Raw genomic sequence first — 20,187 nt, 5'->3', positions numbered from 1 at the left:
GGACATTGGAACCGGTTCTGGGGAAGGTGGGACTATTTCAAATTGGACAGTCTACACCTGGGCCGGTCTGGAACCAATGTCCTTAGGGGTGCTTTTGCTAACGCTGTTGGGGAGGGTTTAAACTAATGTGGCAGGGGGATGGGAACCAAATATTGGACAGAAAAGAGGTAGTAATGAAAGCCTGTGGGGAACTAGATAATGGAGTCAGTGTGACTCAAGGGAATAGTAGTCGGGGAGCAGATGATGAACACAAAGGGACAGGTGGCCTGAGGTGCATTTGTTTCAATGCGAGAAGTGTAGTAGAAAAGGCAGATGAGCTTAGGGCTTGGATTGGTATCTGGATGTATGATGTTATTGCTATTACTGAGACTTGGTTGAGGGAAGGGCATGATTGGCAACTAGACGTCCCAGGATATCGATGCTTCAGGCAGGATAGAGAGGGAGGTAAAAGGGGTGGAGGACCAGCAATACTGGTCAAAGACGATATCACAGCCGCACTGAAGGAGGGCCCCATGGAGGACTCCAGCAGTGAGGCAATACGGGTGGAACTCAGAAATAGGAAGGGTGCAGTAACAATGCTGGGGCTGTACTACAGGCCTCCCAACAGCGAGCGTGAGATAGAGGTACAAATATGTAAACAGATAATGGAAAGGTGCAGGAGAAACAGGGTGGTGGTGATGGGAGATTTTAATTTTCCCAACATTGACTGGGATTCACTCAGTGTTAAGGGTTTAGATGGAGCAGAATTTGTAAGGTGTGTCCAGGAGGGTTTTCCAGAGCAGTGTGTAAATAGTCCAACTTGGGAAAGGGCTACACTGGACCTCGTGTTGGGGAATGAGCCCGGCCAGGTGGTTGATATTACAGTAGGGGACTACTTTGGAAATAGCGACCATAATTCCGCAAGTTTTACAATACTCGTGGACAAGGATGGAAGTGGCCCTAAAGGAAGAGTACTAAACTGGAGGAAGGCCAACTACACCAAAATTTGGCAGGATCTGAGGAATGTAAATTGGGAGAGAAACTGTTTGAAGGTAAATCCACATTTGATAGTGTGCAGGAGAGACATGTTCCTGTGAAATGAGAGATAGAAATGGCAAGATTAGGGAACCATGGATGACAGGTGAAATTGTGAGACGAGCAAAGAGGAAAAAGGAAGCAGACATAAGGTTTAGGTGACTGAAGACAGATGAAGCTTTGGAAGAATATTAGGAATGGAGGACCAATCTGAAACAAGGAATTAAGAGGGCTAAGAGGCATCAGGAAATATCTTTAGCAAACAGGGTTAAGGAAAACCCCAAAGCCTTTTATTCATACATAAGGTGCAAGACGGCAACTAGAGAAAGGATTGGCCCACTCAAGGACAAAGGAGGGAAGTTATGTGAGGAGTCAGAGAAAATGAGTGAGATTCTTAATGAGTACTTTGTGTCGGTATTCACTGAGGAGAGGGACATGATGGAAGTTGAGGTTAGGGATAGATGTTTGATTACTTTAGCTAAATTTGGCATAAGGAGGGGGAAGGCAGCAGTAGCCAGGTTCATGGCACCATGGCTGGCTCTTTAGTACAGAAGGGCAGTGTTAGGTATCCTAAAAGGCATTAAGGTGGGCAAGTCCCCAGGTCCGGATGGGATAGATGAGGGAAAGGCTATAGATGTCATATGCATGGGACTTCAGTAAGGCATTTGATGAGGTTCCCCATGGCAGGCTGATGGAGAAAGTGAAGTCACATGGGGTCTAGGGTGTGCTAGCTAGATGGATAAAAAACTGGCTGGGCAACAGGAGACAGAGGGTAGTAGTAGAAGGGAGTTTCTCAAATTGGAGACTTGTAACCAGTGATGTTCCACAGGGATCTGTGCTGGGACCACTGTTGTTTGTGATATATGTAAATGATCTGGAGGAAGGTGTAGATGGTCTGATCAGCAAGTTTGCTGATGACACTAAGATTGGTGGAGTAACTGATAGTGAAGGGGACTGTCAAAATTACAGCAGAATATAGATAGACTGGAGAGTTGGGCAGATAAATGGCAGATGGAGTTCAATCCGGGCAAATATGAGGTGATGCATTTTGGAAGATCAAATTCAAGGGCGAACTATACAGTAAATGGAAAAGCCCTAGGGAAAATTGATGAACAGAGAGATCTGGGTGTTTAGGTCCATTGTTCCCTAAAGGTGACAATGCAGGTCAATAGGGTGGTCAAGAAGGCATATGGCATGCTTTCCTGCATCGGACGGGGTATTGAGTACAAGAGTTGGCAGGACATGTTCCAGTTGTATAGGACTTTGGTTCGGCCACATTTGGAGTACTGTGCACAGTTCTGGTCGCCACATTACCAAAAGGATGTGGATGCTTTGGAGAGAGTGCAGAGGAGGTTCACCAGGATGTTGCCTGATATGGAGGGTGCTAGCTATGAAGAGAGGTTGAATAGATTAGGATTATTTTCATTAGAAAGTTGGAGATTCAGGAGGGACCTGATTGAGGTCTACAAAATCATGAGGGGTATAGACAGGGTGGATCGCAAGAAGCTTTTTCCCAGAGTGGGGGACTCAATTACTCGGGGTCATGAGTTCAAAGTGAGAGGAGGAAAGTTTAAGGGAGATATGCGTGGAAAGTTCTTTACGCAGAGGGTGGTGGGTGCCTCGAACACGTTGCCAGCGGAGGTGGTAAAAGACACTATCGTGTCTGCGTCTGAGATGTATTTGGACAGGTACATGGATGGGCAGAGAGCAAAGGGATACAGACCGTTAGAAAATAGATGACAAGTTTAGACAGAGGATCTCGATCGGCGCAGGCTTAGAGGGCCGAAGGGCATGTTCCTGTGCTGTAATTTTCTTTGTTCTTTGAAAGTAAAGGATGTTATCAATCAGTGATACAGAGCATTGGGCAGCCCACATCTCAAATACTGTGTGCTGTTTTGGTCCCTACATTTAAAGGGTGATAGACATATAATGATGCCATTTCAAAGGGGAGTTATTTCATTTATGCCCAGAACAAGACAGCTGAGTTTTGAGGGGGGCTGAGCTTGTTTTTACAGCAGTTTAGAAGACTGAGTGGTGGGATTTGATAAAAGTTTGTAAGATCTTGGCAAGGTGAATGTGGGAAAGATATTTCCTCTTGTGCGTCAGTCTGTAATTGAGAGATACCATGGTGAAATGAGATGTTGCCCTGGTCGGTCAGAGTTGAGAGGAATATATTTCTCTCAGAGGTTTGTGTGATTTTGGATCTCTTAAAATGTGATAGAATCCGGGACAAAGAGGTGGATTGAGTTTTGGGTTGGCAGTGGAATTACAGGATCTACCCAAGATTTTGCAGGAAGGAGGACGTTTGATTCTCTTGAACACTGGGACTGACTCTTGGGAAGAAGGCACCTGGAGAAGCTGAGATAACAAGGTGTAGATGTAGTAGGAACTGCAGATGCTGGAGAATCCGAGATAACAAGGTGTAGAACTGGATGAACACAGCAGGCCAAGCAGCATTAGAAGAGCAGGAAGGCTGATGTTTTGGGCCTGGACTCCAGCTGATCAGAGCTGGGACTGGAGGTCTTGTGGTTGTTTTGTTAGAGTCTTTGGCAGATCTTTAAATGAACTTGGCAAGGGAGTGGGAACCAAGAAAGAATAGAAGAGGAGAATAGCAGAGTTTACAAAGTACTTGAGAAAGCAGAGAAAATAGTAAGTGAAGATGTGAGGTCAGAGTAGGGAGAAAGAAAGAAAATCCAAAACAGAGCTGACTTATAGGTATGGAAATATCTCGAGTGCAGTAAATTCAGTTCAGGAGCTCCAGTCACAGGCTGCAATGTGGAATTATACTGTTGCAGCAGTGACAGAGACCCAGTACATGGAAAGCTGAGACTGGGTGTGAAATATTCCTTGGTAACGTTGCTCAGGAAGGATAGAACCATAGAAACATAGAAGATAGGAGTAGGAGGAGGCCCTTCGAGCCTGTTCTGCTATCAATCACCATGAAGGCTGATTGTCCAACTCAATAACCTGAACCTGCTTTCTCATTGAGTCATAGAGTCCTACAGCACAGAGACAGGCCCTTCGGCCCAAACTGGTCCGTGCTGACCAAAATGTCCATCCACACTAACCCCATTGCTCTGCACTTGGCCCATGCCCTTCTAAACCTTTCCTGTCCATGTATCCATCCAAATGCCGTTTAAATGTTGTTAATGTACCCGTCTCAGCCACTTCTGCTGGCAGCTCATTCCAGACGCGTACCACCCTCTGTGTAAAAACGTTGCCCCTCCGTATTCTTTCCCCTCTTACATTAAACTGATGCCCTCTGGTCCTCAATTCTACAACCCTGGGAAAAAGACTGAGCACATTCACCCCATCCATGTGTCTCATGATCTTACACACTTCTATAAGATCCCCCTCAGTCTCCTACACTCTAAAGAAAACAGTCCCAACTTGTCCACCCTCTCCCTATAACTCAGGCCCTGGAGTCCTGGCAACATCCCTGTAAATTTCTTCTGCATTCTTTCCAGTTTAATAACATCCTTCCTGTTGCAAGGTGACCAAAGCTGAACACAGTCCTCCAAGTGCAGCCTCACCAATGTCCTATACAACTGCAACAAAACTTCCCAACTTCAACACTCAATACCGTGACTGAAGAAGGCCAATGTGCCAAAAGCTGCCTTCAGTGCCCTGTCTACATGTGAATCCACTTTCAGAGAACTGTGCACTGAACCCCAAGGTTCTTCCACTGCACTCCTTGTGGCCTGACCATTCACCATGAAACTTCTACATTGATGTGACTTTCCAAAATGCAACACCTCCCATTTATCTGTATTAAACTCTATTTGCCATTTCTCAGCCCACTTCCCCAGCTGATCAAAATCCTGCAGTAATTTCTGATAACTTTCCTCACTGTTCACAATGCTGCCTATTTTAGTGTCATCCACAAACTTACTAATCATGCCTTGTACATTCTCTTCCAATCATTGATATAGATAACAAACAGCAATGGACTCAGGACCAACCCCTGAGGCACACCACTAGTCACCAGCCTCCAGTCCAACAAGCAGCATTCCATTATTTCTGAGATAATGGGAACTGCAGATGCTGGAGAATCCAAGATAACAAAGTGTGGAGCTGGATGAACACAGCAGGCCAAGCAGCATCTCAGGAGCTTCTGATCATTAAGCCAATTGTGTATGCAATTTGCAACTTTCTCTGGCTTCCATTTGTTCTAACCTTCCATAGCAGCCCACTATATGGAACCTTATCAAAGGCTTAACTGAAATCCATATTGACTATGTCTATCACCCTGCCCTCATCAACCTTCCTGGTCACTTCATTAAAGAACTCTAACAAATTTGTGAGACATGATCTCCCACACACAAAGCCATGCTGTCTACTCCTATTCAAATCCTGTCTTTCCAGATGCATGTATATCTTATTCCATTATATGTTTTCAAGTACCTTATCTAGCACAGATGTTAAACTTACTGGTCTATAATTGCCAGGTTTTTTTTGCAGCCCTTCTTGAATAAGGGCACAGCATTCACTACCCTCCAGTTTTCCGGGACCTCACCTGTGGCTAACGATGATGCAAATATATCAGCTGGGGCCCCCACAATTTCTTCCCTAGCCTCTTGCGGGGTTCTTGACACATGTGGTCAGGACCAAGAGATTTATCCAACTTCAGATATTCTAATGCTATAACACCTCCTCTACTGTGATATGGACTGTCTCCAAGATATCGCCACTAACTTCCCCAAGTTCCCAAGTCTTCATGTCTTTCTCCAAACACAGAGGAGAAATTTTCATTGAGGATCTTGCCCATGTCCTGCAGTTCCACACATACATGTCCACTTTCAACCTTAAAGGGTCGTATTCTCTCTCTCGTTATTCTTTTTCCTTTAATATACTTAAAGAATCTCTTAGATCCACCGTAATCATCTCAGCCAGAGCTATCTCATGCCCCCTTTCTGCCCTCCTGATTTCCTTCTTCAGGAAACTCATGTATCCCCAGAGGGGCATTTAAACAGTCCTTGGATAAGCATTTGGATGATGATGGGATAGTGTAGGGGGAGGGGCTTAGATTAGTTCACAGTTTGGCGCAACATCGAGGGCCGAAGGGCCTGTTCTGCGCTGCATTGTTCTATGTCCTGTATCTCCAGGGATTCCCTTGATCCCAGCTGTCTGCTCCTGAGCCATGACTCCTTTTTTCTGGTCAAAGCCTCAATGTCTCTTGTCATCCAGGGCTCCCTAATCTTGCCAGCCTTGCCCTTCACACTCACAGGAGCATATAGACCTTAAACTCTAGCTATCACACTTTTAAAGGCCTCCCAGTTGCAAGAGATTCCCTTTGCCTGCAAACACTGCTCCAATCAACCCCCTGCAAGTTCCTGTCTAATACTATCAAAATTCACCTTCCCCCCTGTATAGAACTTGAACCTGTGGACCAGTTTTGTCCTTCTCCATAACTATTTTAAAATTAACAGAACTATAGTCACTGATTCCAAAGTCCTTCCCCACTGTCACCTCAATCACCTGTCCTGCCCTATTTCCTAACGATAGGTTGCATTGTGCCCCTTCCCAACTAGGACCCTCAATATACTGCTTGAGGAAATTTTCCTGAGCACAACAATTTCCACCCAGTCTAAGCGCTTAACACTATGGCCGTCCCAGTCGATGTTAGGAAAATTAAAATCTCCCACTGTGACAACCCAATTGCTCCTGCAAGTCTCCTCAATCTCCCAGCATATTTGTTCCTCTAATTCCAGTTGCCAGACTATCTGCTGTGCAGTGTACATGACTGCTTCCAGGCTACCTGCTGTGCAGTGTACATGACTGCTCCCAGACTATCTGCTGTGCAGTGTACATGACTGCTTCCAGGCTCTAATGTACCCACCGAAGTAACGTCTGTCCCTTCAGTACTTGTGTCCTTTTGGCAGCATAGACTTGATGGGCCAAAGGATCCCTTCTGCACTTTATAAATGTATGACTCTATTATTCTCTGATCTTGCACACTGTACATACAGCTGCTGCTGAGTTTCGGTGGTGGAGAGAGTAGATGTGGCACCTGTCAAACAGGCTGCTTTGTGTCAAGCTTCTTGAGTGTTGTTGGGGCTGCACTCATCCAGGCAAGTCGGGAGTATTCCATCACACTCCTGACTTGTGCCTTGTAGATGGGGAGGGGGGCGCGGGGACAGGCTTTGAGGAGTCAGGAGGTGAGTTGAATTCAAATCCCACCATCTGCCATGGTGGGATTATCTGGGTCTCTAGATTAACAGTCCAGCAATTATACCACGAGGCCTTGCCTCCCAATCAGGTGAGGTGACCAGAAATGGGCACATAATTCTAGCGATGGCTGACCAATGCTCTGTACAACACTAGCACTACCTCCTTCTTCTTATACTCTATGCCATGAGTGATAAAAGCAACTGTCCCACTTGCCCTCTTAACTATTCGCATGCTGTGCCAACTTAAGGAATCTGTGAAATAATTGCCCCAAGATCCCTCTGTTCCTCTCTGCTACGCAGTGCTGGGAGCTGGGCGGTTTCTCTCCCACTGTTGTCCTGCCATTCATTAAATACCGCCTCTTCTTCTTTCTTTTTCCAAAGTGCATCACCTTAAACTTTATCAGGGTTCAATACCATCTGCCACTGCTCTGCCCATCTGGCCAACACATCCATATCTTCCTGTCACCTACAACTATCTTCTCCACTATTAGCCACTCTAGCAATATTGATGTCATTTGCATATTTGTTGAACATTCCCTACATCTTCATCTCTATCGTTCACGTGTCTAACAAACAATAAGGGTCCAAGTACTGATCCTTGTGGTACACCACTAGACACTGGCCTCCAGCCACTCAAACAGCCTTCTCCCACTGCCCTTTGTGTCCTGTTACTGAGCCAGTTTCTGATCCATCTCTCCAGGTTTCCCCCAAATCCATGTGCTTTCACCTTCTCAACCAGTCTCCCATGAAGGCAGATGTGGTTAAGGATTTTAAGGTGAAGGAAACCCCCTCAAGGGTATTGATCATAATTTGACAGAATTCAACCTGCAGTTTGAGACACAGAAGCTGGAATCAGATATAACGGTATCACAGGTGAGCCAAGGTAAGCACAAAGACATTGGGGAGGAACCAGCCAGAGTTGATTGGAAGGGGAGCCATGCAGGGAAGAGGGTGGAGCAGCAAAGGCAGGAGTTTCTGGGGGTAATTTGGGAGGCATAACAGAAGTTCAACCCAAGGAAGAAGGCACATACGAAGGGGAGGGCGAGAAAAGAATAGCTGAAAAGAAGTCAGGGACAGCATAAAGGGCCAATCGAAAAATAATACAATGTGGTAAGGTCACTGGAAGCCAGTGGCTTGGGAAAGCTTAAAAAACCAGCAGCAGATAAAAAAGAAATGAGGGGAGAAGATGAAGAATGAGAGTAGCGAGCTAGTAATATAGAAGAAGATTGCAAGAGGTTTTTCTTTTCAGAGACCGATAAGGTAAGAGAGACACTTGAGTGCATATTGCAGCACTGGAACATGAGGTTGGAAAAATAGGGAACAAAGAAATGGCAGAGGAGTCAAATGGGTACTGTCCATCAGTTTTCCTGGTGGAAAACAGCAGCAAAACAGAACTTCAAGAGAGTAAGGGGACAGAGAGGAGGGTAGTGGCCATTCCTGGGGAGAAGGAGCTGGGGAAACTGAAAGGTCTGAAGGTGGATCTCCTGGACCAGATGGTCTACACCCCAGGGATCTGAAGGGGATTGCTGAGGAGATTGTAGAGGCATTGATGGTGATCTTTCAGGAATCAGGGGAGGGAGTCAGGGAGGGTCCCAGAAATTGGAAAATGCCTGATGTAACACCCCTGTTTAAGAAGGAAGGGATGCAGAGGACAGAAAACTGTCAGCTGGTTATCGTGACCTTGGTTATTGGTAAGATTTTAGAGGCCATTTTCAAGGTTGAGATTGTGGAGTACTTGGAAGTGCATAGTGAAATAGAACTGGGTCAGTATGACTTTGACAAGGGTAGGTCAGGCCTGAAAAATTTGTCAGAGTTATTTGAGGAGATATCAAGTATGTTAGATAAGGGAGAGCCACTGGACATGAGGAGGTGTTGCACAGGAGGCTGCAAAGTACAGTAAGAGCCCTTGGTGTTAGCAGCAAGGTCGTGGCAAGGATAGAGGATTGGCTGACTGACAGAAGGGAGAGAGTTGGGACAAAAGGCTGACAAGTGATTAATAATACTCTAGCCACACAAATGCCAGGTGATGACTATCTTCAAAATGTCTAACCACCGCCCCATGACATTTAATGGTGTTACTATCATTGAATCCCCTACTGTGAACATCAATGATGGGTTACTACTGACCAGAAATTCAACTGCGCTCACCACATTAACACAGCGGCTACAAGATCAGGCCAGAAGCTGAGAATCCTGCGGCGAGTAACTCATCTCCTGACTCCTCAAAGCCGGTCCACCATCTACAAGGCACAAGTCAGGAGTGTGATGGAATACTCCCCACTTGCCTGGATGGGTGCAGCCCCAATAATGCTCAGGAAGCCGGACACCATCCAGGTCCAGGACAAAGCAGCCGCTTGATTGGCACCACATCCACAAACATCCCACTCCCCACCACCGACACTACCACTGTAGCATAAGAACCCTGGAGTAAGACGGGTAGCAAAGGCATCAAATGTCTTCTGTTATAACAGTTGTAATCAGGAATAGCTTGATAGTACCATCAGAGTATGAAATGGCTGTATTGAAGGTGGCAAACATACCAAACTGAGATGGTAAGGGAACAAATGAACAGTCATTCTCCTATGTCTCCTTGTGCAGAAGCTCCTGAACCCAGTATTCACAGAAGTGACAACCCAAACAGCCTCACATATTTCCTCGGCTAAAATTGATTTTCTTTAACAGAGGCCGCACTTTTCAAAATGGCACAGATGGAGCCTCAACCATAAGGAGTATCTGTATAGAGTCCAGATCTGCAGGAGTGAACTCAGTGAGTTCCCATCTCCCTTCTGTTCCACCCCAAACACACACACAGACACACACACACAGACACACACACACACACACACACACACACACACACACACACACACACACACACACAAGTTTTCAGCGAAAGCAGCGTCATTCCCCATCCCCCCATCATCAACCCATCATCCCCCCCATCCCCCCCACCATCCCCCCTTCCCCCCGTCCCCCCATCATCCCCCCATCCCCCCCACCATTCCCCCTTCCCCCATCCCCCCCGTCATCAACCCATCATCTCCCCCATCCCCCACACCCCCACCATCCCCCCTTCCTCCCGTCCCTCTATCATCAACCCATCATCTCTCCCATCCCCCCGACCATCCCCCCATCACCATCACCCCCACCATCCCCCATTCCCCCATCATCATCACCCCCACCATCACCCCAATCCCCCATCATCCCCCCATCATCCCTCCACCATCCCCCCATCATCAACCCATCATGATCATCCCCCCACCATCCCCCCATCCCCCCATCATCATCCCCCTATTCCCCCAGCATCACCCCCCCACCGTACCCCCACCATCCCCCCATCTCCCCCATCATAATCCCCCATCCCCCCATCATCATCCACCCACCATCCCCCCATCTTCCCCCATCATAATCCCCCCGACCATCCCCCCTGTCATCATTCCCCCATCATCAATCACCCATCATCCCCCTCATCATCTCCCCCATCATCAACCCATCATCATCCCCCTCACCATCCCCGCCATCATCAACCCATCATCATCTCCCTCACCATCCCCCCATCATCAACCCATCATCAGCCCCACATCATAATCCCCCCCATCCCCCTTTGAGAAGGTGACCAAACAGGTAGATGAGAGTAAACCGGTTGATGTGGTGTATATGGATTTCAGCAAGGCATTCGATAAGGTTCCCCACAATAGGCTATTGTACAAAATGCAGAGGAATGGAATTGTGGGAGATATAGCAGTTTGGATCAGAAATTGGCTTGCTGAAAGAAGACAGAGGGTGGTAGTTGATGGGAAATGTTCATCCTGGAGAGCAGTTACTAGTGGTGTACCGCAAGGGTCGGTGTTGGGTCCACTGCTGTTTGTCATTTTTATAAATGACCTGGATGAGGGCGTAGAAGAATGGGTTAGTAAATTTGCAGACAACACTAAGGTCGGTGGAGTTGTGGATAGTGACGAAGGATGCTGTAGGTTGCAGAGAGACATAGATAAGCTGCAGAGCTGGGCTGAGAGGTGGCAAATGGAGTTTAATGCAGACAAGTGTGAGGTGATGCACTTTGGTAGGAGTAACCGGAAGGCAAAGTACAGGGCTAATGGTAAGATTCTTGGTAGTGTAGATGAGCAGAGAGATCTCGGAGTCCGCGTACACAGATCCTTGAAAGTTGCCACCCAGGTTGACAGGGCTGTTAAGAAGGCATACAGTGTTTTAGCTTTTATTAATAGAGGGATCGAGTTCCGGAACCAAGAGGTTATGGTGAAGCTGTACAAAACTTTGGTGCGGCCGCACTTGGGGTATTGTGTACCGTTCTGGTCACTGCATAATAAGAAGGATGTGGAAGCTTTGGAAAGGGTGCAGAGGAGATTTACTAGGATGTTGCCTGATATGGAGGCAAGGTCTTACGAGGAAAGGCTGAGGGACTTGAGGCTGTTTTCATTAGAGAGAAGAAGGTTGAGAGGTGACTTAATTGAAACATAGAAAATAATCGGAGGGTTAGATAGGGTGGATAGGGAGAGCCTTTTTCCTAGGATGGTGACGGCGAGCACGAGGGGGCATAGCTTTAAATTGAGGGGTGAAAGATATAGGACAGATGTCAGAGGTAGTTTCTTTACTCAGAGAATAGTAAGGGAATGGAACGCTTTGCCTGCAACAGTAGTAGAATCGCCAACTTTAGGTACATTTAAGTCGTCACTGGACAAGCATATGGACGTACATGGAATAGTGTAGGTTAGATGGGCTTGAGATTGGTATGACAGGTCGGCACAACGTTGAGGGCCGAAGGGCCTGTACTGTGCTGTAATGTTCTATTTTCTATAATCCCCCCCACCATCCCCCCTATCATCATCCCCCCCATGATTCCCCCCTCCCCCCACCATCATCTCCCACCCCCCCATATCACCCCATTATTCCCCTCATTATCCCCCCAGCATCACCCCCCCCAGCATCATCCCCCCGCCATCCCCATCCCCCCATCATCATGCCCCCGCCATCCCCATCCCCCCTATCATCCCCCCCATCATTAACCCATCATCATCCCCCGCCATCATCCCCTCCATCACCCCCCCATCATCAACCTATCATCATCATCCCCCCACCGTCTCCCCCACCATCCCCCCCATCATCAACCCATCATCATCCCCCCATCATCCCCCCCATCATCCCCCCCATCTTCAACCCATCATCAACCCATCATCATCCCCCCAACCATCCCCCCATCATAAACCCATCATCCTCCACCCCACCATCCCCCCATCATCAACCCATCATCATCCCCCCATCATAATCCCCCCATCATCCCCCCACCTTCATCCCCCACCATCCCCCCGATCTCCCCCCATCATCCCCCGCACCATCATCCCCTCCAATCATCAACCCCCCGCCATCCCCACCCACCATCCTACCCACCATCCCCACCCCACCCACCCCCCATTATTCCCCCATCATCCCCCCATCATCATCCCCCCATCATCATCCCCCCATCATCATCCCCCCCACCATCATCCCCCCGATCATCATCCCCCCGATCATCATCCCCACCCCACCATGCCCCCATCCCCCCATCTCCCCCATCCACCCCATCCCCCCCATCTCCCCCATCCCCCCCATTATCCCCCCTCACCATCCCCCCATCCCTCCACCAGCCCCCCTTCCCCCCACTATCCCCCCCAATATACCCCCCACTATCCCCCCCACCATCACCCCGCCCCACCATCGTCCCCCCCCACCACCGTCCCCCCCACCATCATCCCCCACCATCATTCCCCCCACCATCATCCCCCCACCATCATCCCCCACCATCATCCCCCCCACCACCATCCCCCCCACCATCATCCCCCACCATCATTCCCCCCACCATCATCCCCCCACCATTATCACCCCCCATCGTCATCCACCCCAACCATACGCCCCCATCATCATCCCCCCCACCATCATCCTGCCCTACCAACCACACTCTCACACAGCGCCCCTCCCTCTCACACACCGCCCCTCCCTCTCACACACCGCCCCTCCCTCTCACACACCGCCCCTCCCTCTCACACAAAGCCCACCCCCTCACACACCATCCCTTGATCTCACACAAAGCCCCTCCCTCTCACACACTGCCCCTCCCTCTTGTGCAAAGCCCCTCCCTCTCATGCAAAGCCCCGCCCTCACACACCGTCCCTCCCTCTCTCACACCGTCCCTCCCTCTCACCCACTGCCCCTCCCTCTCACACAAAGCCCGCCCCCTCACACACCATCCCTCCCTCACACACACTGCCCCTCTCTCTCACACACTGCCCCTCACACTCACACACACTGCCCCTCCCTCTCACACACCATACCTCCCTCTCTCACACTCACATACACCGGGGGTTGTGTGTGGGTGTTGGTGGGGTTGTGTGTGGTTGGGTGCAGTGTGGGGTGTTTGGGTGTGTGTGTGTGTGTGTGTGTGTGTGTGTGTGTGTGTGTGTGTGTGTGTGTGTGTGTGTGTGTGTGTGTGTGTGTGTGTGTGGTTATTGGGGCGGTTGGGTGTGGTGTGCGGTGTTGGGGGTGGTGTGGGGTGTCGGGGGTGGTGTGTGGGGTGTTGGGTGTGGTGTTGGGTGTTGGGGGTGGTGTGTGGGTGTCGGGGTGGTTGGGGGTGGTGTGTGGGTGTCGGGGTGGTGTGTGGGTGTCGGGGTGGTGTGTGGGTGTCGGGGTGGTGTGTGGGGTGTTGGGGGTGGTGTGTGGGGTGTTGGGGGTGGTGTGTGGGGTGTTGGGGGTGGTGTGTGGGGTGTTGGGGGTGGTGTGTGGGGTGTTGGGGGTGGTGTGTGGGGTGTTGGGGGTGGTGTGGGGTGTTGGGGGTGGTGTGGGGTGTTGGGGGTGGTGTGTGGGGTGTTGGGGGTGGTGTGTGGGGTGTTGGGGGTGGTGTGTGGGGTGTTGGGGGTGGTGTGTGGTGTGTGGGGTGGTGTGTGGTGTGTGGGGTGTTGGGGGTGGTGTGTGGGGTGTTGGGGGTGGTGTGTGGGGTGTTGGGGGTGGTGTGTGGGGTGTTGGGGGTGGTGTGTGGGGTGTTGGGTGTGGGGTGTTGGGGCGGTTGGGTGGGGTGTTGGGGGTGGTGTGTGGGGTGTTGGGGGTGAGGTGCGGGTGTCGGGGTGGTTGGGGGTGGTGTCGGGGTGGTTGGGGGTGGTGTTGGGTGCTGGGGGTGGTGTGTGGGGTGCTGGGGGTGGTGTGTGGGTTTTGGGGCAGTTGGGTGAGGTGCGGGTGTCGGGGTGGTTGGGGGTGGTGTCGGGGTGGTTGGGGGTGGTGTGTTGGGTGCTGGGGGTGGTGTGTGGGGTGCTGGGGGTGGTGTGTGGGGTGCTGGGGGTGGTGTGTGGGGTGTTGGGGGTGGTGTGTGGGGTGTTGGGGTGTTGGGGGTGGTGTGTGGGGTGTTGGGGTGTTGGGGGTGGTGTGTGGGGTGTTGGGGCGGTTGGGGGTGGTGTGTGGGGTGTTGGGGCGGTTGGGGGTGGTGTGTGGGGTGTTGGGGCGGTTGGGTGTGGTGTGTGGGGTGTTGGGGGTGGTGTGTGGGTTTTGGGGCAGTTGGGTGAGGTGCGGGTGTCGGGGTGGTTGGGGGTGGTGTTGGGTGCTGGGGGTGGTGTGTTGGGTGCTGGGGGTGGTGTGTGGCTGCTAGGGGTGGTTGGGTGTGGTGTAGGGTGTAGGGGGTGGTGTGTAGGGTGTAGGAGGTGGTGTGTGGGTGTTGGGGGTGGTGTGTGGTGTGTTGGGGGTGGTGTGTGGGTGTTGGGGGTGGTGTGTGGGTGTTGGGGGTGGTGTGTGGGTGTTGGGGGTGGTGTGTGCGTGTTTGAGGTGGTTGGGGGTGGTGTGTGGGTGTTTGGGGTGGTTGGGGGTGGTGTGCTGCGGGTGGTGTGTGGTGTGCTGGGGGTGGTGTGTGGGGTGCTGGGGGTGGTGTGTGGTGTGCTGGGGGTGGTGTGTGGTGTGCTGGGGGTGGTGTGTGGTGTGCTGGGAGTGGTGTGTGGGGTGCTGGGGGTGGTGTGTGGGGTGCTGGGGGTGGTGTGTGGGGTGCTGGGGGTGGTTTGTGGCTGCTAGGGGTGGTTGGGTGTGGTGTAGGGGGTGGTGTGTTGGGTGTAGGGGGTGGTGTGTTGGGTGTAGGGGGTGGTGTGTGGTGTGCTGGGGGTGGTGTGTGGTGTGCTGGGGGTGGTGTGTGGCTGCTAGGGGTGGTTGGGTGTGGTGTAGGGTGTAGGGGGTGGTGTGTAGGGTGTAGGGGGTGGTGTGTAGGGTGTTGGGGGTGGAGGGTGGTGTGTTGGGGGTGGAGGGTGGTGTGTTGGGGGTGGAGGGTGGTGTGTTGGGGGTGGAGGGTGGTGTGTTGGGGGTGGAGGGTGGTGTGTGGTGTGTTGGAGGGTGTTGGGAGTGGTGTGTGTTGTGTTGGGGGTGGTTGGGGCTGGTGTGTGGGGTGCTGGGGGTGGTGTGTGGGGTGCTGGGGGTGGTGTGTGGCTGCTAGGGGTGGTTGGGTGTGGTGTAGGGTGTAGGGGGTGGTGTGTGGTGTGTTGGGGGTGGTGTGTGGTGTGTTGGGGGTGGTGTGTGGTGTGTTGGGGGTGGAGGGTGGTGTGTTGGGGGTGGAGGGTGGTGTGTTGGGGGTGGAGGGTGGTGTGTGGTGTGTTGGAGGGTGTTGGGGGTGGTGTGTGTTGTGTTGGGGGTGGTGTGTGTTGTGTTGGGGGTGGTTGGGGCTGGTGTGTGGGGTGCTGGGGGTGGTGTGTGGGGTGCTGGGGGTGGTGTGTGGGGTGCTGGGGGTGGTTGGGGCTGGTGTGTGGGGTGCTGGGGGTGGTGTGTGGGGTGCTGGGGGTGGTGTGTGGTGTGTTGGGGGTGGTGTGTGGTGTGTTGGGGGTGGTGTGTGGTGTGTTGGGGGTGGTGTGTGGGTGGTGTGTTGGGGGTGGTGTGTGGGTGGTGTGTGGGGTGTTGGGGGTGGTGTGTGGTGTGTTGGGGGTGGTGTGTGGGGTGCTGGGGGTGGTGTGTGGGGTGCTGGGGGTGGTGTGTGGTGTGTTGGGGGTGGTGTGTGATGTGTTGGGGGTGGTGTGTGGGTGGTGTGTTGGGGGTGGTGTGTGGTGTGTTGGGGGTGGTGTGTGGGTGGTGTGTTGGGGGTGGTGTGTGGGTGGTGTGTTGGGGGTGGTGTGTGGGTGGTGTGTGGGGTGTTGGGGGTGGTGTGTGGTGTGTTGGGGGTGGTGTGTAGGGTGTTAGGGGTGGTGTGTGGTGTGTAGGGGGTGGTGTGTGGTGTGTTGGGGGTGGTGTGTAGGGTGTTAGGGGTGGTGTGTGGTGTGTTGGGGGTGGTGTGTGGGTGGTGTGTGGGGTGTTGGGGGTGGTGTGTGGTGTGTTGGGGGTGGTGTGTGGTGTGTTGGGGGTGGTGTGTAGGGTGTTGGGGGTGGTGTGTGGTGTGTTGGGGGTGGTGTGTGGTGTGTTGGGGGTGGTGTGTGGTGTGTTGGGGGTGGTGTGTGGTGTGTTGGGGGTGGTGTGTGGGGTGTTGGGGGTGGTGTGTGGGGTGCTGGGGGTGGGGGGTGGGGTGCTGGGGGTGGTGTGTGGGTGCTGGGGGTGGTGTGTGGGGTGCTGGGGGTGGTGTGTGGGGTGCTGGGGGTGGTTGGGTGTGGCGTAGGGTGTTGGGGGTGGTGTGTCGTGTGTTGGGGGTGGTGTGTCGTGTGTTGGGGGTGGTGTGTGGGTGTTGGGGGTGGTGTGTGGGTGTTGGGGGTGGTGTGTGGGTGTTGGGGGTGGTGTGTGGGTGTTGGGGGTGGTGTGTGGGTGCTGGGAGTGGTGTGTTCGGTGCTGGGGGTGGTGTGTGGGGTGCTGGGGGTGGTTGGGTGTGGCGTAGGGTGTTGGGGGTGGTGTGTGGTGTGTTGGGGGTGGTTGTGTGTGGTGTAGGGTGTAGGGGGTGGTGTGTGGGGTGCTGGGGGTGGTGTGTGGGGTGCTGGGGTTGGTGTGTGGGGTGCTGGGGGGTGGTGTGTGGGTGCCTGGGGGTGGTGGTGTGTTGGTGTTGGGGGTGGTGTGTGGGTGTTGGGGGTGGTTGTCTGTGGTATAGGGTGTAGGGGGTGGTGTGTGGGTGTTGGGGGTGGTGTGTGGTGTGTTGGGGGTGGTGTGTGGGGTGTTGGGTGCTGGGGGTGGTGTGTGGGGTGCTGGGGGTGGTTGGGTGTGGCGTAGGGTGTTGGGGGTGGTGTGTCGTGTGTTGGGGGTGGTGTGTCGTGTGTTGGGGGTGGTGTGTCGTGTGTTGGGGGTGGTGTGTGGGTGTTGGGGGTGGTGTGTGGGTGTTGGGGGTGGTGTGTGGGTGCTGGGAGTGGTGTGTTCGGTGCTGGGAGTGGTGTGTTCGGTGCTGGGGGTGGTGTGTGGGGTGCTGGGGGTGGTTGGGTGTGGCGTAGGGTGTTGGCGGTGGTGTGTGGTGTGTTGGGGGTGGTGTGTGGTGTGTTGGGGGTGGTTGTGTGTGGTGTAGGGGGTGGTGTGTGGTGTGTAGGGGGTGGTGTGTGGTGTGTAGGGGGTGGTGTGTGGTGTGTTGGGGGTGGTGGGTGGTGTGTTGGGGGTGGTGGGTGGTGTGTTGGGGGTGGTGGGTGGTGTGTTGGGGGTGGTGTGTGGGTGTTGGGGGTGGTGTGTGGGTGTTGGGGGTGGTGTGTGGGTGTTCGGGGTGGTGTGTGGGTGTTGGGGGTGGTGTGTGGGTGTTTGGGGTCGTTGGGGGTGGTGTGTGGGTGTTTGGGGTCGTTGGTGGTGTGTGGGTGCTGGGGGTGGTAGGTTGTGGTGTAGGGTGTAGGGGGTGGTGTGTGGGTGTTGGGGGTGGTGTGTGGGTGTTTGGGGTGCTGGGGGTGGTGTGTGGGGTGCTGGGGGTGGTGTGTGGGGTGCTGGGGATGGTGTGTGGGTGCTGGGGGTGGTTGGGTGTGGTGTAGGGTGTAGGGGGTGGTGTGTGGGTGTAGGGGGTGGTGTGTGGGTGTTTGGGGTGGTGTGTGGGTGTTTGGGGTGGTGTGTGGGTGGTGTGTGGGGTGCTGGGGGTGGTGTGTGGGGTGCTGGGGGTGGTGTGTGGTGTGTTGGGGGTGGTTGTGTGTGGTGTAGGGTGTTGGGGGTTGTGTGTGGTGTAGGGTGTTGGGGGTGGTGTGTGGGGTGTTGGGGGTTGTGTGTGGTGTAGGGTGTTGGGGGTGGTGTGTGGTGTGTTGGGGGTGGTGTGTGGTGTGTTGGGGGTGGTGTGTGGTGTGTTGGGGGTGGTGTGTGGTGTGTTGGGGGTGGTGTGTGGTGTGTTGGGGGTGGTGTGTGGTGTGTTGGGGGTGGTGTGTGGGTGTTTGGGGTGGTTGTGTGTGGTGTAGGGTGTTGGGGGTGGTTGTGTGTGGTGTTGGGGGTGGTTGGGTGTGGTGTAGGGGGTGGTTGGGTGTGGTGTAGGGGGTGGTTGGGTGTGGTGTAGGGTGTTGGGGGTGGTGTGTGGGGTGTTGGGGATGGTTGGGGGTGGTGTGTGGGGTGCTGGGGGTGGTGTGTGGGGTGTTGGGGGTGGTGTGTGGGGTGTTGGGGGTGGTGTGTTGGGTGTAGGGGGTGGTGTGTGGGGTGTAGGGGGTGGTGTGTGGGGTGTTGGGGGTGGTGTGTGGGGTGTAGGGGGTGGTGTGTGGGGTGTTGGGGGTGGTGTGTTGGGTGTGGTGTGTGGGTGTGTGGGGTGTTGGGGGTGGTGTGTTGGGTGTGGTGTGTGGGTGTTGGGGGTGGTGTGTGGGTGTTGGGGATGGTTGGGCGTGGTGTGTGGTGTGTTGGGGGTGGTGTGTGGGTGTTGGGGGTGGTGTGTGGGTGTTGGGGGTGGTGTGTGGGTGTTGGGGGTGGTGTGTGGGGTGTTGGGGGTGGTTGGGTGTGGTGTAGGGTGTTGGGGGTGGTGTGTGGTCTGTTGGGGGTGGTGTGTGGTCTGTTGGGGGTGGTGTGTGGGGTGTTGGGGGTGGTGTGTGTAGGGTGTTGGGGGTGGTGTGTGGTGTGTTGGGTGTGGTGTAGGGTGTTGGGGGTGGTGTGTGGTCTGTTGGGGGTGGTGTGTGGTCTGTTGGGGGTGGTGTGTGGGGTGTTGGGGGTGGTGTGTGGGGTGTAGGGGGTGGTGTGTGGGGTGTGTGGGGTGTTGGGGGTGGTGTGTTGGGTGTGGTGTGTGGGTGTGTGGGGTGTTGGGGGTGGTGTGTTGGGTGTGGTGTGTGGGTGTTGGGGGTGGTGTGTGGGTGTTGGGGATGGTTGGGCGTGGTGTGTGGTGTGTTGGGGGTGGTGTGTGGGTGTTGGGGGTGGTGTGTGGGTGTTGGGGGTGGTGTGTGGGGTGTTGGGGGTGGTTGGGTGTGGTGTAGGGTGTTGGGGGTGGTGTGTAGGGTGTTGGGGGTGGTGTGTAGGGTGTTGGGGGTGGTGTGTAGGGTGTTGGGGGTGGTGTGTAGGGTGTTGGGGGTGGTGTGTGAGGTGTTGGGGGTGGTGGGTGGGGTGTTGGGGGTGGTTGGGTGTGGTGTGTGGGTGCTGGGGTTGGTGTGTGGGTGCTGGGGGTGGTGTGTGGGTGCTGGGGGTGGTGTGTGGGTGGTGTGTGGGTGCTGGGGGTGGTGTGTGGGGTGCTAGGGGTGGTGTGTGGGAGCTGGGGGTGGTGTGTGGGGTGTTGGGGGTGGTGTGTTGGGTGTGGTGTGTGGGTGTGTGGGGTGTTGGGGGTGGTGTGTTGGGTGTGGTGTGTGGGTGTTGGGGGTGGTGTGTGGGTGTTGGGGATGGTTGGGCGTGGTGTGTGGTGTGTTGGGGGTGGTGTGTGGGTGTTGGGGGTGGTGTGTGGGGTGTTGGGGGTGGTTGGGTGTGGTGTAGGGTGTTGGGGGTGGTGTGTGGGGTGTTGGGGGTGGTGTGTGGGGTGTTGGGGGTGGTGTGTGGGTGGTGTGTGGGGTGCTGGGGGTGGTGTGTGGTGTAGGGTGTTGGGGGTGGTGTGTTGGTGTTGGGGGTGGTGTGTGGGTGTTGGGGGTGGTGTGTGGGTGTTGGGGGTGGTGTGTGGTGTGTTGGGGGTGGTTGGGTGTGGTGTGTTGGGGGTGGTTGGGTGTGGTGTGTTGGGGGTGGTTGGGTG

At 53.9% G+C, this 20,187-nt stretch overlaps 1 protein-coding gene across 1 annotated transcript in view; it reads left to right on the top strand.

Annotated features, from left to right (window-relative positions):
- LOC132209540 (disintegrin and metalloproteinase domain-containing protein 12-like) overlaps nt 1-20,187 on the top strand; it is a 268,784-nt gene that overhangs the window by 172,105 nt on the left and 76,492 nt on the right. Inside the window, exon 11 of the mRNA XM_059645262.1 lies at nt 9,867-9,951. Coding sequence (XP_059501245.1) covers nt 9,867-9,951 — 85 coding nt within the window. The remainder of the gene's footprint in view (nt 1-9,866; nt 9,952-20,187) is intronic.

Source organism: Stegostoma tigrinum, chromosome 1 (genome assembly GCF_030684315.1).
Source record: "Stegostoma tigrinum isolate sSteTig4 chromosome 1, sSteTig4.hap1, whole genome shotgun sequence".
Taxonomy (NCBI): domain Eukaryota; kingdom Metazoa; phylum Chordata; class Chondrichthyes; order Orectolobiformes; family Stegostomatidae; genus Stegostoma; species Stegostoma tigrinum.
The sequence above is the reverse complement of the archived record's forward strand: the minus strand, read 5'-3'. Positions and strand labels throughout refer to the sequence as shown.